The following is a 16,996-nucleotide window of genomic DNA, read 5'->3' as shown; positions in this document are numbered from 1 at the left end:
CAGGCCTTGACCTCTCACCAGCCTGGGCACAGGAAGCTCTGGTGAATCCAGGCTGGAAAATCGGATCCGTAGGAAGGAGGCCAAGCCTGGATCCAGCTCTTTGTGGTGGCCACCAGCCCTTCCCTGGACTGGTCCCTCTGGGAAGAGCAGCTCTGAGATAAACGAAGGAGCAGAACATCCAGGCTGGAGGACAGGCCTATCCCAGCTGGAATGTTGGGTCTGTCCTACTTGGCATGAGAAATCAGGGATAGGGATGAGCAGGAACCAGGGGCAGCCCAGTGTTCCCAGCAGCCAAAGCTGGGATGACTTGGGGTGACTTCGGAGGAGAAAATTCCAGGGAAATCTCAGAGCCCCTGGCAGGGCCTGGAGGGGCTCCAGGAGAGCTGGAGAGGGACTGGGGACAAGGCCTGGAGGGACAGGACACAGGGAATGGCTCCCACTGCCAGAGGGCAGGCATGGATGGGAGATTGGGAATTGGGAATTCCTGGCTGGGATGGAATTCCCAGAGCAGCTGTGGCTGCCCCTGGATCCCTGGAATGCCCAAGGAAAGGCTGGAGCACCCTGGGACAGCAGGAGGTGTCCCTGCCCATGGAATGGCGTCATCCTTAAGCTCCCAAACAATTCTGGAATTCTAAACGCCCACAAAGCGTTTCCAGACCAGGCCGCAAAGATTTCAGGGGACATTTCCCACTCCAAACCCCTGGAGCCCGTCCTGGATTTTACTTACTCACAGATTCCATAGCCCCTCATCTTGCCCTGGTGCCAGTGGCACTTGTAGCAGTCATAGCGATCCTCGGAGCGCCGCGGCACCAGGCAGATCCCAAACCTGCCGGGGGCACATCGGAAAGGTCAGCATGGGAAAAAGAAAAAAAATCAACGTGGAAAAAAAAGTCAACGTGGAAAAAAAAGTCAACGTGGAAAAATGGCAATTCCATTGCAGTGGATGAAGTTTAAAAAACAATTTGAATTCCATGGGATTGGGTTTCTCCTGTAAAACTCCTCATTTAAGTGAGATTTGTTAAAGGATCTAAAAATAACTTTGAGACACTTCCTAGGGATAAATTCCCATGGATTTTGGGATTTGGGATCAGGTTCCAGCTGGATGGAAATGTCTGCACTGAAAGCAGCAACTCCATTGTAGCGGATGAAGTTCAAAAAACCAAGGATTGTCCAAATTCCCAACGTTTATGTGCATGGATCAGCCCTACCTGGGACACTTCTCCCAGGTGCCACTGGGCCAAAGGAAAGCTCATCCCTTTGGGAGCTGCATTCCCAGATCCTGATTGTTCCTTCTCCAGAGTTTCTTTCAGCGCTGTTTTCCCCCTCTTTCCCCCTTTCCCATTTTAGGGGCCGAGTTAAACATTCTGGGATTCCCAACACAAAGTGCTCAGGATATATTTTTTTCTCCCTTGGAAAAATGAGGAATCTTAAAGTCCTATTTCCAATAAAATTGAGATAAATAATAGTTGAATTTCATGGATTGGTTTCTTAAATCATGAGGAAAAACTCATTTAAGGTTTTAAAGAGACCTAAAAATAACTTTAAGACACTCCCTAGGAAAAAAAATCCCACAGATTTTGGAATCCGGGATCAAATTCCAGCCCCGGGATCAGTCAGTGTCAGTCCCCTCCCTCCAGGTTCCAACCTCTGGCAGGAACCATTCCCTGTTTTTCTTTTCAAAACAGGGAATATCCCGTTTTCCAAGGCTTACCCGTGCTCCAGGCCCTCCTGGAAATCCCCCACGTGGTTGCGTCCATCGCTCCACTTCAGCGTCCCCCTGGAACCCAAGGAATTCTCTCACAAGGGACATCACAACATTCCCAGATGGAACAGCACCTGCTAAAGCCCAGCCTAAATATTTAGGCCGCCTTAGATGGAGCTTGGAGTCCTGTGGAAGGTGCCCATGGCAGGGGAGTGGAATTGGATCTTCCCCAAAGTTCTTTCCGACCCAAACCATTTCCAGAATTTATGCCGAATATCCAAAATGTTCCTCGGAGGGCAGAGACACAAAAGGCGCCCCCAGGCCTTGGTTTCCAGCAGGAGGATTTAATCCCATAATGTTTTCCTGCTCTGGGCTGAGTGGGAAGAATCCATTCCATTCCCTAATCCCAAAAGTATTTTCTGGAGGTGCTGCCTCGTGCCTTTAGGACCTTGCACCTGATCCTGAATTAATTACAGGGATTGATCCAACGGGAGCGCCTGCCTGGCCCATCCCCGTGGACACGGTGACACCACAGCCTGGAATTCCAGCGGCTCAGCCACCGGGAAAACACAGAGGAAAACCATTCCCCAGGGATCGATTATCCCGTGTTTTGTGGGGGCTGGAAAAGTGATTCCAGGAGGAGATCCCACGGCAGGGAGAGCCGGGAATGGGCAATGCCAGGGAAATTCCTGCCTGGCCACGCCCGGCTCCGGAGCGATTTCCCTCCCTCCCGGAATCCCACTCCACCCACACCCACTGAGAGCTTTAATTCCGGCCTCATCCCAGAAAATCGCATCCCTGCACATTCCCCAGCCGGACACAATGGAATTACAAAATCCTGGAATGCTTTGGCTTGGAAGGACCTTCAAGATCATCTCATCCCATGGGCAGGGACACCTCCCACTGTCCCAGGTGATCCAAGTGTCCAACCCGGCCTTGGGCACTGCCAGGGATCCAGGGGCAGCCACGGCTGCTCTGGGAATCCCATCCCAGTCCCTCCCCACCCTCCCAGCCAGGAATTCCTTCCCAAATTGAGCTTAAATGGATCTTGAGCTTGAAATTAAAACTGGGAATTAGGTAGAGGAAATATTGGGGATTTGAGGAATTCTGAGCTCTTTCTGGAGCTGGGGGTCAAGGCTTTGGAATCCCTCAGGGAATGTTGGAATATTCTCTCTCCGTGCTGATGCTGAGCTCATCTGTTTTACCTCAAAATCCCAACTGGAACAATTCAAAATCATGGAAACCTGGAATTTTTGGGGTTGGATGGGATCCTAAAGAACATCCAGTTCCAACCCCATGCCAGAGACATTTCCCATTATCCCAGGGTGCTCCAGCCTGGCCTTGGGCACTTCCAGGGATCCAGGGGCAGCCACAGCTGCTCTGGGAGTTCCATCCCAGCCCCTCCCCACCCTCCCAGCCAGGAATTCTTTCCCAACATTTAATCCAAACCTCCTCTGGGTCGGTTTGCCAGGGGATGGTGCAACACCAAAACCGTGAGGGGGTTGTTTGACTTTCACCCAGGTTGTTGTTTCAAACACCTCCACGAGAGTGGCTCTTTTCCAAGTTTTCCAGAGGATTGGTTGGATGTGTTGGCAATTTCAATATTTTAATTTTAATTTAAATCTCCTTTGGCTCTGTGGGTCTGAGTAGGGAAAGGGGAGCAGCCAAAGGGGGTGAGGGAACAGCTGGAGCTGGCCCAGGTTGAGGTTGGATCTTAGGGAAAAGTTCTTCCCCCCGAGGGTGTCGGGCACTGAACATTCCCCAAGGAATGGGCACATTCCCAAGGCTGCTCCAGGAGTTTGAACAGGGTGGGGTTGTTGGGATCTGTACAGGGCTTGATCCCTGTGAGCCCTTCCCACTCAGGATATTCCATAGTTTCATGTCTGCTCCGGGCACAAGGATGTTTAAGCCACATCTGAGTGGGAGTCTGGCCTTCTCCCAGCCCAGGTCACCTGAAATTCCAGGACAGGCACTGGAGGACTCTGGAATTCCAGGACAGCCAGTGGAGAACACTGGTGTTTTTGCCAAAGAGCCCAAATTCCCACTCCCACAGCTCCGCTCCCGTGCTCCTCCCTCGGAAATCCCAGAGCGGCCACCAAGGCCAGGATGCTGCTCTGGAACCTTCCAGCAATAAAATCACAGCAGAGGAATTCCAGGAGTGGGAAGGGAACTCAAATCCAAGGAATCGAACGCCTGAAGTTCCTGAATTCTGCCAGAAATTTCCTGGGATGCCTCACCCGAGTCACTCCATGGGGCAGGAGAGGTTTGGATTAATTCCAGTTTTCCAGCCCTGAGGCAGGAGAGGACAAAATCCTGGAGATGGTTTTGAGGGAGGGAAGGTGGGGATGACCCAAAGGTCTCCTGCCCTAAACTCTCCTTTGATGCTGTTCCAGGGCACGGCACAATCTCTTCCATGAAATATTCAGGATTCAGTTTTGGACTTGGGGCTGGAACTGGATCCAAATCCCTTCCAAGCCATTTATATTCTGGATTCTTTCATCATTTTAAGGCTCTCTCAAAGTGAGTCTCTCTCCATCCTTTTTGCTTCCAGAGCAAACTGTGTAAAACTCATGGAAAATAAAATTTCCCAATGTTTTTGGTGCTGAGGAGCTTGGTCATATTCCAGGTTTCTTCCCCAACATAACCAGAGTGTTCTCTATCCTATGTCCAAGAAATTTTGGTCGGGAACCTTTGATTTACAGACATCCCCTCGCTTAAACTTGGATTTACTGAACAGTTCCCAATATTCCCATCTGAGCTCCTTTTGGATTTAAGCTTTTCTTAACTCCTGGGATAAAAGTTTGGATGTTTCAAGTTTGGATAAAGTTCAAAGAGATTTTGCTGGCGGAGAATAAAATAAAACAAATATAAATAAAATATATAAATAAAATTCTCCCCAAAGGGTTTTTATTGGGGACTTTCCTCATCACGAGGGTGAGATTTTCATATCCCAGGCTGAGATCTCGATTTTAGGCCAAGCCTAAATCCTAAGTAGAGGCACCAGCTCGTGTAGCTTCAGGGTGACCAAGACCACATTTCTGGGGCAGCCTTTAGGATTTAATCCATAAACCACCAATGAAACGCCCCCAATAAATCCCAAGTTTTAGAACTCAGGCTTTGCTAAACCTGCTCTCCAGGCCAGAATTCCCTCTGGGAATGAGTGAGGCAGGAATCAGAGAGCCGGGCCTGGATTCACATCCACAGCATCATTAAGGATCAAATTTTGACCTTATTCCCACCCTGGAAGTGCCCAAAAAAGGAGCAGACCCGTGGTGAGGTGGTTGAGTGACCTTGGAGATCATTCCCAGCCTTCAGGGAAACTCCAAACCAGCACTTCCAACCTTATTCCCGCTTGGAAAAGGTCCCCAGGAGGTTCCTTACTTGCCATGGAGTTTCCCCAAGAGCCACTCGCCCTCACAGGTGTGGCCACTCTGAGCCTGCCCAGAAAAGGAGCAGCCCCTTCATGATCTGTTTGAGTGACCTGGAGAGGTTTGGGTTGACCTTGGAGATCTTTCCCAACCTTCACAGAAACTCCAAACCAGCACTTCCAACCTTATTCCCGCTTGGAAAAGAGGCCCAAAAGGTTCCTTACTTGCCATGGGGCTTCCCCCAGGGCCATTTGCCCTCGTAGGTGGTTCCCCTGAGCCCCTCCAGAAAAGGAGCAGCCCCTTCATGATCTGTTTGAGTGACCTGGAGAGGTTTGGGCTGACCTTGGAGATCTTTCCCAACTTTCACAAAAACTCCAAACCAGCACTTCCAACCTTATTCCCACTTGGAAAAGAGGCCTAAAAGGTTCCTTGCCAGAGCCACTCGCCCTCATAGGTGGCCCCCCAGAGCCTGCCCAAAAAGGAGCAGCCCCTTCATGAGTGACCTGGAGATCTTTCCCAACCTTCACAGAAATCTCTAAGCCAGCACTTCCATCCTTATTCCCACTTGGAAAAGGGGCCCTAAAGGTGCTTCCAACCTTATTCCCACTTGGAAAAGAGGCCTAAAAGGTTCCTTCCCGGTTCCTTCCCTTGCCCTCGTAGGTGCTTACTCAGAGCCTGCCCAGAAAAGGAGCAGCCCCCTCATGAGTGACCTGGAGATCTCTCCCAGCCTTCACAGAAACTCCAAACCAGCACTTCCCAACCCTCTTCCCCCCGACTTGGAGAAGGAGCCCAGAAGGTTCCTTACTTGCCGTGGGGCTTCCCCCAGAGCCACTCTCCCTCGTAGGTGGCGCCGCGGAGCCGTCCCTCCATGCGGAAGACGTAGGTGAAGAAGCGGCGGGACGGGGCCTCGCTGCCTTCCCCGCTGCGGCCCCAGAGAGGGAAATCCCGCTTCCCGTTCAGCGCCTGGCGCACGGCCTGCTCCAGCTTCCACCTCCACACGGCCTGCGGGCACGGGGAACGGGGAATGAGCACAAACCCCTGGAAAACCAACCGGAGACAGCCCCGGGAAAGCAGCGGGGAGCTTGCGGGTTCCCATCAAAGCCCATCTGCAGCTTCCACAGGGGTTCTCCTCCTGGAAGGTGGATACTGCAGCAAGGCACAACAGCTGTGAGGGAGGAATTTCCACTTGGATGTTAAAACAAGAGGGAAAAATTCCACTTGGATATGAAAAAAAAAAAAAAAAAAAAGAAATACAAATTTCAAGTTGATTTGCCTATGGGATAGGCCTGTCCTTCAGGCAAAGCAGTAAGAAACCGATGGGCTCCCACCAACATTCCTCACCAGCCATCAACCCTGAGCCACCTCTGGCCATCTAATCCAGGATTCTTTTGGAAAAGGGAGACAAAAATCCCAACCCACCCTCACCAGAATTATTTTCCAGTTTTAAATAATAAAGAGATGGGAATATCCCAAAGCCTGACCTTCATCTGAGGGTCCTTGGTGGAGAGGATGAACGTCTCTTCCGGGGTTGTGATGCGTAGGCTGTGCCTGGGAGGGGAAAGAAAAGGATGGAAAACACAATTCCCAATCCATCAGCTCTTCCCATTCCCCTCCTGGAGATCCTGGTGCTTTCCCAGGTGGTTCTTCTGGAGAGATCTCAAGTTCTCCAGGGCTGGATTAAATAATTTTGGGATTCATTGGCAGTGAATAGGATGAGAGGGAACAGCCTCAGGTTGTGCCAGGGGAGGGTCAGATTGGACACCAGCAGGAATTTTTTAATGGAAAACATGGCCAGGCATTGGAATTGCCCAGGGAGGTTTGGAGTGCCCATCCCTGGAGCTGTCCAAGGAATTCTGGGCTGGGAACAAGGTGGGGATGGGACACAGGTTGGATTAGATGATCCCAGACAGCTTTTCCAACCTCAAAAATCCTGGGATTTCAATCAGGTAGCAAATTCCAAGCTGGTGAGATCCCATTATCCTTATCTCAACCCCATGGCTCAGAAAGGACTTGGGACAAAGCTTTGCATCATTTTCCCATCAACCTGAACATTTTTATTCCTTTTTTTTAACTCCCAGCGGGAATCTCTCACTCACAGTCCTGGAGCCGATTTCTCTCCGCAGTTTTCATCCACCCACACCAGCTTCAGGTCAAAACTTTGGAAGCTGTTTCCCTGGGAAAAAAAATGGGAAAAGATGGTCCTGTTATTGCTGGAAACATCCGTGGAATGGCAGAGCTGGAGTGGCAGCACAAATTCCCAACTTTTTGGTCCATCCATCCAACATCAGGAGGAGAGACCTTGGACATGGAAAAGCCACTGGAAAAGGAGGGAAGTTCTCATTTGAACACTCCTAAAGCTCTTCCAAAATTCCATGGCCACATCCAGGAGTAAAACACTCCCACATGACCCTGATCTCCACAGGAATTCCTTCCCTATCACACGGCAACATTCCCAAATCATTCCAGCCAATATTCCCAGAGATTTTTGGTTGCTCATCCCTGGAAGTATCCAAGGAAAGGTTGGACAAGGCTTGAAGCAACCTGGAACCATGGAATGGAGTGGGAACGGATCATCTTTGAGCTCCCTTTCCATCCAATCCATTCTGGGATTGATTTAGGATTTGGACTCCAGGTGGCACCACCAAAAGTATCCCAGAAATCCCAAATTTAAGGAGCCACTTTCAGGATCAGCAGCACCCAAACAAAACAAACTCCAACGATTGGAATAAGAGGAAAATTTTAATTTCTCATCTCCTCTCCCTGCCTCACATCCGGGTGCTCACACAGAGTTGCTGCCTGGAGGGATGGAGTTTTCCAAGGAATTCCACAGTGTTTTCCCAGATATAGGAGACCAGAAAAGGAAGGGACATCAAAATTCCCAACCAGGTCAATCCCAACTCAGTTGGAATTCCCAAACCTCCATAAAGCTCAGCAGCAGCAGGTGAGACACAGATGGAAATCATGGATTGAACATGGAGATGATTCCATGGATTTGCTGATCCCATGTTCCCATCCCAGCCACTGGCACGATCCAAGCTGGAATTCCCTCATGGGAACGCATCTCCACACCCCAAAATTCCTAAAATAGCCCCAAAACCACCTCCAATGTCTGCAGCCATGGCACAAACATGGAAAATCCTGTTTATCCCAACGCGTGGGAGCTCATGGAATGTCATCCTTGATCCATCAAATCCCTTGGGATAACCAAGGGCCAAAATTCCCTGTGGAAAAGGGTGTGGACAACTCAAAAGGTGCCTGTGATGGTGGACAATCCACATTTCCTGGGAAAATGTTCTCCGGATGTCCTTTACTCCTTCCCAGATTTCCTTTATTTTCCAGAGCCAACCACACACAGATGGCCCTGAAACAAAGTTCCCCCAACTTTTCCCAACAGCCAAACTCTGCTGTGCGTTCAACACCAAAAACCTGGAATTTTACCACCATTCCCGTGGGAATTCCTGTCATTTCTGCCATTCCGCTGGAATTTCAGGTCCGTTTGTCTGTGCTCTCTTCCCGGGAGGATCCCAGGCTCACCTGGATGAGCACCAGGACGTCATCGAAGAGCAGGAGCCGCTCGGAGCGGGCGGCGCCGGGCGCGATGGGAAGGTTCCTGCTGTCCTCCAGGAGCCTCCTCTCAGGGACACACAGCACGTCCTGGAGCAGCAGGAAAAAAACAGGACTGGGAGAGGACATGGAATTCCAGGCAGGAGTTCCTGCAGGGATCAGCTGGCTCGGGGCTCCAGTGACAGTGACACACTTGGGGCACAAACTCGGCTTTGGAACCCCGGGGAGCTCCTCCAGCTCTTCCACTCAGCTCTGCCCTGTTGAATTCCAGCCTCAGATTCCTGATCCATATGAAATTCCTGATCCACATTAAACTCCCTCTGACTCAGGGTTTCAGCGGCACCACTGGACACAAAACTCAACACTAAAGTCCCCAGGGAGTTTCTCCAATTCTTCCAGCCAGCTCTGCTACGTCAACTTCAATCCTCAGATCCTTAATCCATACCAAATTCTCAATCAAAATCAAACTCCTGATCCACATCAAAATCAAACTCCGGATCCATATCAAATTCCCAATCCCTATCAAATTCCCTCTGACTCAGGGTTCCAGCGACACCACAGGACACAAAACTCAGCGTTAAAACCCCCAGGGAGTCTCTCCAGCTCTCCCACCCAGCTCTGCTGCCAACTTCAATCCTCAGCTCCTCGATCCACACCAAATCCACATCATCCATATCAAATTCCCCGTCAAAATCAAACTCCTGATCCACATCAAATTCCCAATTCACACCAAATTCCCTCTGGCTCGGGGCTCCAGTGACAGTGACACACCTGGGACACAAACTCGGCTTTGGAACCCCCAGGGAGCTCCTCCAGCTCTTCCACCCAGCTCTGCTCTATTGAATTCCAACTGCAAATTCCCAATCCATATCAAATTCCTCATCCTTATGAAATTTGAGATCCGTACCAAATTGATGATCCATATTAAATTCCCAATCCACTTTGACTTCTTCATCCTTATCAAATTCCTGATTTATATCGAATTCCTCATCCTTATCAAATTCCCGATCCATACTGAATTCCCAATCCACCTGAAATTCCTGATCCATATCTAATTCCTGACTCATACCAAATTCCCAATCCATATCAAATTCCTCATCCTTATCAAATTCCCCATCCACTTCCAATCCCTGGTCCATATCCAATTCCTCATCCTTATCAAATTCCAAGTCCACTTCAAATTCCTAATCCTTATCAAATTCCTGATCCATACCAAATTCCTGATCCATACCAAATTCCTGATCCTTATCAAATTCCCAGACCACTTCAAATTCCCGATCCATACCAAACTCCTCATCCTTACCAAATTCCCAATCCATACCAAATTCGTCATCCTTATCAAACCCCCAGCGCACACCAAATTCCCGATCCCTGTTTCATTCCCTCGGGACTCACGGTGAATTTGTATCCCAGGGATTTCCAGAGCTCCTTGGTGAAGACGGCTTCATCCAGGACCTGGCCGATGAAGGATTCCAGCTTCCCAAATTCCTGCGCCACACTGGCCACCACATCCTGCTCCGAGCCCTGGAAAAGGACAGGAAAACTCCAGGAACGCCGCAAATTTGGGTCAAGGGAGGTCCAGGCTGGATTTTAGGGAATATTTATCCATTTAAACATTAAATTTAAATATTTATTCATTTCATATTTAGCAATGTCCAGGCAGGATTTTTGGGAATATTTAGCATCGTGTCCTTCCTGGAATGAGGGAGATCCAGGCTGGATTTTAGGGAATATTTAGCAAAGGAGTTCCAGGCTGGATTTTGGGGAATATTTAGCAAAGAAGGTCCAGGTTGTATTTTAGCAACCCAAAATACTGGGAATATTTAGCAATGTCCAGGTTGGATTTTAGGGAATATTTAGCAACGTGTCCATTCTGGATCAAAAAAGGTCCAGGCTGGATTTTAGGGAATATTTAGGAAAGGAATCCCAGGTTGGATTTTTGGGAATATTTAGCAACATGTCCACCATGGATCAAAAAAGGTCCAGGCTGGATTTTGGGGAATATTTAGGAAAGGAATCCCAGGTTGGATTTTTGGGAATATTTAGCAACATGTCCACCATGGATCAAAAAAGGTGCAGGCTGGATTTGTGGGAATATTTAGGAAAGGAGTTCCAGGCTGGATTTTAGGGAATATTTAGGAAAGGAGTTCCAGCTTGGATTTTTGGGAATATTCAGCAACACGTCCATCCTGGACTAAACCAAGTTCCAGGCTGGATTTTCAGGAATAATTAGCGAAGGAGAGATCCAGGTTGAATTTTAGGGAATATTTCTTGCCGCAAAACGCATTAAGAAGACCCCCTGAGCATTCCAGGGAATCCCCACCTCCTGGAGCTGCTCCTGGAGCTGCGAGAGGAGCTGCAGGTAGCCCTGGATGTGCTCCCGGAAGGGTTTGTGGAGCACCAGGTGCAGGGCCAGGCCCAGGGAGCTCTCCGAGGTGAAATCCCGCAGGAATTCCTTCAGCACCGCCTTGTGCAGCTTCCAGGCATCGCTGGAAAATTGGGAATGATGGGAAAGGGTCGTTAAATTATCCTGGAATTCCCACTCTTCTGTTTTCCAAACTTTCCGCGTTGGGTGAGGATGGAGAAAGCCGTGAAAAATCTGGGAATGTGCTCCTTAGAAATTCACGTTTGCAGCTGTTGCTTCCGTAAAAAATCTGGGATTAGTGGGAATTCCCAGCCAGATTCCCATCCCTTCCTTAAATCCCCAAATCCTAAATTTCCAGCTCTGGAAGGAGCTGGGGGTGGTTGGAAAGAGGGAATTGGGAAAGAGGGAATCCATCCATGGATAACAGGAGCCATGGAAAAATTGGGAATGTGCTCCTCAGAAATCCATGTTTTCATTCCCTGATTCCACAAAAAGCTGGGATTAGTAGGAATTTCCTGCTAGATTCCCACCCCTTCCCTAAATCCCTACATCCTAAGTTTCCAACTGCAGAAGGAGCCCAGGATGGTTGGAAAGATGAAAATCCAATCCTGGAATTGGACGAGGCTTGGAGCAACCTGGGATAGCGGGAGCCATGGAAAAATTGGGAATGTGCTCCTTAGAAATCCATGCTTTCATTCCCTGCTTCCATAAAAATCTGGCTTAAGTGGGAATTCCCAGCCAAATTCCTCTCTCCAATTCCATCTTTTCCCCAAATCCCAAGCTTCCAGCTCCAGAAGGAGCTGGGGGTGGTTGGGAAGAGGAAAATCCAATCCTGGAATTGTCCAAGGTCGGAAAGGGCTTGGAGCAACCATAGTGGGAGCTGGCCCAGGATAGGATGAGAGGATTTTTTTGGGGGAATTTTCCAAACCATTGTGGAATTCTGAGATTCTCCGGTGTCCCCGTATCCCAAGGATTCCCAAAATTCCCAAGGATTTTCCACCCGCTGACCTCTTGCTCCTGGCGGCCTGCTCGAAGCCCTGGACCACAACAAAGTTGGCGAAGGTGACGAAATACCTGGAAAAAATTCCAAGGAGGAGAGTTTGAGAGGGAAATTCAGGATGAATTTATGGATCCCAGCTTTTTGGGAAGTTCCCTTAATCCCATAAAAGCACCTCTGGAAAAATGCAGGCCCAGACGTTTGATGGATTGGGATCAAAGGCTGGATCAGATCTTGGAATTCTTTCCCAATCTTAATTCCAGGGTTTTTTGGCAGATTTGGATACGGCAAAAGTGCTGATAATCCTGGGATCCGCTTCCATCAGATTTTACAGAACGAAATTCCATAAAGGAATTTTCTGCTCCGAGCTGTTCATTCACAGACTCTTCACCACAGAATTCCCAAGAGAATTGGGAAAATTTGGGAATTCTGGGATGGAAATAATGGAATTGTCACACTCCGGCTCCGAGCTTTATTTTTCCAAGTAAAACTTGGAATTTTCTTTTTCCATCGCATATTTCCCAAGATTTTCTTCCAAGATCTGCATTTTCTGTACCAAAAATTCTCAGGAAATCCTATGTGTTCTCCCAGCAAATCCCATATTTTCCATGTAAATCCCACATTTTCCCAGCATTAAACCTGGGTTTAATTCCAAAAAAAAACCAGGAATAAAATCTCAGGAAAATTCCTCTGGATCATCCAAAACCTCATCCACCTGGAAAATCCCAACTGGGAAATCCCAAACTGGGAACGCTTTGGCCGCTTCCATGGAGAAGCAAAAATGCGAAATTGAAGATTTTTATGGAATTTCAGCTCTCCGTAAAATTTCATTCCCGCTGGGATCTCTGATCCAAATCCAGAAACACAAAATCCTGGAAAAATCACACCCAACCCATTTTCCAAAGATATTTTCTCTCTGTGGGCTCTCATCCCAATTTTTCCCAATATTCCCAATGGGATCAACCCAATCCCAAATATTCCAGCACTCACTGGATGTAGAGGCTGAGGAAAACCTCTCCTTTCCAGAGGATGTAAAAATCCTGGATACAACCGGAATTTTCCAACTGGGATTTCCCCCTCAGGATCCGGGAGTTCTCCTCCGTGAAATTCCAGAGGGTTTGGAAGCGATCATTGAGGAGCACAAAGAGCTGGAAGTTCTCCTTTTCCTTTGGATCCTGCGGCTCTGGGAGGGAAAAATTGGGAAAATCCTGTGGGAAAAGTGGAATTCCAAAGGGATTTTGTGGAATTTTGTTCTTGAGAAATTCTGGGAAATGAGAAATTCCAGGAATTTTCAGAGCTGTTTTGGTTGGAAGGGATGAATTGAATAATTTGGGAATGTAGAGAGACGAAAATATGGGAAAAATGAAAACCGGGGGAAATTCCAGGAATTTTCAGAGGCCAAGGAGCCGTTTTGCTGGAATAAATTGAATAATTCGGGAAAATAAAAGGGAGAAAAATGGGAAAAACGGAAAAAATTGGGATAATTCCAGAAATTTTGGAGCCCATGCAGCCATTTTTCCTGGAGGAAATAAATAATTTGGGAATATAGAGGGGGGGAAAAAAATGGGAAAAAATAGATCTGAAGAAAGGGAAATTCCAGGAATTTTTGAAGCTGTTTTGACTGGAAGGAATTCAATAATTTGGGAAAAAAGAGAGCAGAAAAAAATGGGAAGAATGGGGGAAACTCCAGGAATTTTTGGAGGCCATGGAGCTGTTTTTGCTGGAATGGGACAAACTCTATCCCAAACTCTCTGCACGCTCATCCTGCTGCCCCAGAGGGAAAATTCCCCCCTTTTCCCAAGGAACCATTCCCAGTTTCCTTGGAGTCATCCCAAAAAGAATTGCTGGAAAAGCCCCAGCCAGGAAAATCAGGGCCATGAATTTCCCTGGATCGGGAACGCTGATCCCGATGAAAACACGGATTGATCCCAAAAAACCACCCTGGCCTCGTTCCCCGTTCCCTATCTTAAGGAAAACATTCCCACAAAACATTTCCTCTTCCCAGCAGGAATTCCAGCCAGAAATCCCTTCCCAGATCAATTCCAGGGGGGAATTCCAGAGAAAAATTCCCAGAATTTACCTGCCTGGAGCAGAGGTTTGAGGATGAGGGCGTCGATCCGGGCCAGGCAGGAGGAGAAGTTTTCCTCCAGCTGGAGCAACAATCCCAGAATTCCTGAAATTCCAGCTGTGGACATGGCCTGGAAAACAGCGGGAATGAATCAAATCCCTGTAAATCCATTGGATTCTATCCCCAAGGTTTTTCCTTGGATTTCCAGCAAAGCTTCCCTGCCCTCGGCCCCACTCTGGGGTGGGGCCAATCACAAAAATCCTCAGGAAAAGTCGGAAGAGAAACTGAAACCAAACAGCTCAACCAGAGACAGCCCAGCCCAGTTTTCCTGAACTTTCCCAAATTTTCCCGGATTCCAAATGATCTCAGAGCCGGAAAAGCCTGGGATTAATTCCTTGTGTTAATCTTGATGGGGATTTTCCCATTCCAGAGGGGTTTTTCCAGGAGAAAATCCCAGAAATCCAAAAGATGAAAGAGAAATCTCTTCCCACCACTCTCATTCCTGTCCTGCTCGTTCCCAGCCCTCTTTTCCAAAATTCCCAATAATCAGGAAAAGCCTCAAATTCCTTGCGTTAATCCTGATGAATTCCAGAGGGGTTTTCCCAGGAGAAAATCCTGGAAATCAAGGGATGAAGGAGAACTCTCATCCCCATCCCACCCATTCCCAAATTCCCAATGATCTCAATGCTGGAAAGCCTGGAATTAATTCCTTGTGGTTATCCTGATGCATTCCAGAGGGGAAAATCCCAGAAATCCATGGGATGAAGGAGAAATCTCTTCCCACCCATCTCATTCCCATTCTTCTCCCTCTTTTCCCAAATTCCCAACGATCGATCTCAGGGCCACAAAACATTCAGAAAAACCTGGAATTGATCCCTTCAGGAATTAATGGAATATCCAGCAGGATTATTTGTATTTTCCCAAAGAAAGTTCCCCCAATTCCCAAAGAAAGTCCCCCCAATTCCCAGAAAGAATTCCTACAATTCCTGGATGAATTTCCCACAATTCCCTGAGAAATTCCCCCGGCGCTTTCCTGCCCAAAGCCTTTCCCAAGGGAATTCCAGGTGCTTTGCATGAGGCCTTTTCCAACACCTTTGGAATGTCAACATTCCCAAACAGGTCAGGCCTGTGGCCCAGCTAGGCCGGGATTAACTAGAGCTGGTTTTAGCAACCAGAACTAAACCCGGGAGGCTTCCCTAGGTTTATTTTGCTCCTATTCCCAAAAAAAACCAACTCCGGAATCAGGAATCTCCAAATTACCAACTTTAGTCCCTGTTCCTCCCTGTTATTCTGGAATTCCTCTGGAATTCCCAGATTTTCTGGCCTCCAAAATGCACTCCAGGCTGGATTTTCGGGATAATCCCACCCACATTCCCAAAATTCCCCATTTTCCTGCTCTTTGGGATTGAAGCCACTGCAGGGAGCAGTTGCACATTCCAAAGGGGTTTGCCCTAAACAGCCTCAGCTTTAGGCCAGGCCTACGTAAACCCAATTTAAACCCAGCTCCAAATTATACCCAAATTTAAAACATGCCCCAAACTAAACAAAAGTTGAAACCCAGCCCCAGTTTAAACCACAGTTTAAACCCAGCCCCAAACTAAACCCAAGTTTAAACCCAGCCCCAAACTAAACCCAAGTTTAAACCCAGCCTCAAATGAACCCAAAGTTTAAACCAAAGTTTAAACTGAACCCCAAAATAAACCAAAGTTTAAACCCAACATAAACCCTAGTTTAAACCCAGCCCCAAACTAAACCCAAGTTCAAACCCAGCCCCCAAACGAAACCACAGTTTAAACCACAGACTAAACCCAGCCCCAAAGGAAACCAAAGTTTAAACCCAGCCCCTCCTCTGCCTTTAATTCTTTATTATTTTTTAAAAGCCTCCAAAGCGCCGCTTTGCACCCAAAACCGAGCCTTGGATCCCGACTTCCCATGGAATTCTGGAGTTCTTGGAAGGGTTTTTTTGGGATCACCTCCCCCCGGACAGAAACCTGCTAAACCGAGCTTATCAACCCGGCTTTAATCCTCGATCTCTTGGCACCGCCGCGGCTTCTCCAGCTTTGTTTCATCCGCCCTGGAATTCCAGGCGAGGCTGGAAAATCCCTCCCTGCAGGAGCGGGATCGGGGAGTCCCGCCTGGAAAAGCCGCGGTGGGAGCAAGGACCGGGTTTAGTTCGGGGGTTTCGGTTTCGCCGGGAGTGAAATCCCTTAAAAAGACCTGGAATTCCTTAGGGAAAAGCGGGGTTTTACGGGAAAATCCGCTCCGCGATTTGGAATTTGATCCTGGTTCCACCTGGGGGAAGCATTCTCAAGTTTCCTCCGGACTAAACCAAACTGATCCCAAAACCAAGCAGGAAATCCCAGAATTTGCTGGATTTTGGGGCGACCCACCTGGAATGAGGCAGCGCAGGAAAACTCCCGGCTGGGAAAATCTCCGGGAGGCGCAGAAATCCGGGAATTCTCGGCGTTCCCGAGGCTGGAATTTTTCCCTCCCATATTTCCCTCCCACATTTGGAGGCTGAGCCCCAAATCCCAAACACCCACGGGAGCCGGGATTACAAAATCCCAAATCTTGGCTCCCCAAAGTTCCTGCTCCTCCTCTTCCCCCCGACTTTAATTTTTATTTATTTATTTATTTATTTAAATAATCCCGGATTTTGTCAGGCCGGATTTTGTCAGGCCGGATTTTGTCATCCCGGATTTCGGGGAAGTTGAACTTTCGGGAAGTTGAAATTTCGGGAACTGAAAGGAAAAAAGGGTCAGGAGGGGTTTTGGCCAAGTTTCGTTTCTCAGCCTCGCTCTGTTCCCACAGCGCTTCTCCCCCCTCCCAAAAAACAAAAAAAATTTGGGATTTTTTTTTTTTTTTCCTCCTCCTTCCGGGCTCGCTCCCATTTGCTGGGAACGCCAGGAATTCCTTGGAAAAGGAGATTTTT

At 48.3% G+C, this 16,996-nt stretch overlaps 1 protein-coding gene across 2 annotated transcripts in view; it reads right to left on the bottom strand.

The window, feature by feature from the left end:
* ALS2CL (ALS2 C-terminal like) overlaps nucleotides 1-16,996 on the bottom strand; it is a 44,396-nt gene that overhangs the window by 21,121 nt on the left and 6,279 nt on the right. Inside the window, exons 1-12 of one of the 2 annotated variants that reach the window (XM_036401432.2) lie at nucleotides 16,455-16,574; nucleotides 14,077-14,194; nucleotides 12,987-13,179; nucleotides 12,008-12,073; nucleotides 10,958-11,123; nucleotides 10,030-10,158; nucleotides 8,605-8,724; nucleotides 7,167-7,243; nucleotides 6,552-6,618; nucleotides 5,876-6,072; nucleotides 1,712-1,777; nucleotides 728-826 (exon numbers count right to left, since the gene is read on the bottom strand). In XM_036401432.2, coding sequence (XP_036257325.1) covers nucleotides 728-826; nucleotides 1,712-1,777; nucleotides 5,876-6,072; nucleotides 6,552-6,618; nucleotides 7,167-7,243; nucleotides 8,605-8,724; nucleotides 10,030-10,158; nucleotides 10,958-11,123; nucleotides 12,008-12,073; nucleotides 12,987-13,179; nucleotides 14,077-14,194; nucleotides 16,455-16,574 — 1,418 coding nt within the window. Of the gene's footprint in view, nucleotides 1-727; nucleotides 827-1,711; nucleotides 1,778-5,875; nucleotides 6,073-6,551; nucleotides 6,619-7,166; nucleotides 7,244-8,604; nucleotides 8,725-10,029; nucleotides 10,159-10,957; nucleotides 11,124-12,007; nucleotides 12,074-12,986; nucleotides 13,180-14,076; nucleotides 14,195-16,454; nucleotides 16,575-16,996 lie in introns of those variants that run through there. The other variant, XM_036401422.2, reaches the window with a different exon arrangement.

This window comes from Molothrus ater, chromosome 1 (assembly GCF_012460135.2).
Source record: "Molothrus ater isolate BHLD 08-10-18 breed brown headed cowbird chromosome 1, BPBGC_Mater_1.1, whole genome shotgun sequence".
NCBI lineage: Eukaryota > Metazoa > Chordata > Aves > Passeriformes > Icteridae > Molothrus > Molothrus ater.
Note: the sequence above shows the minus strand (reverse complement) of the source record. Positions and strands in the feature narration are given on the sequence as shown.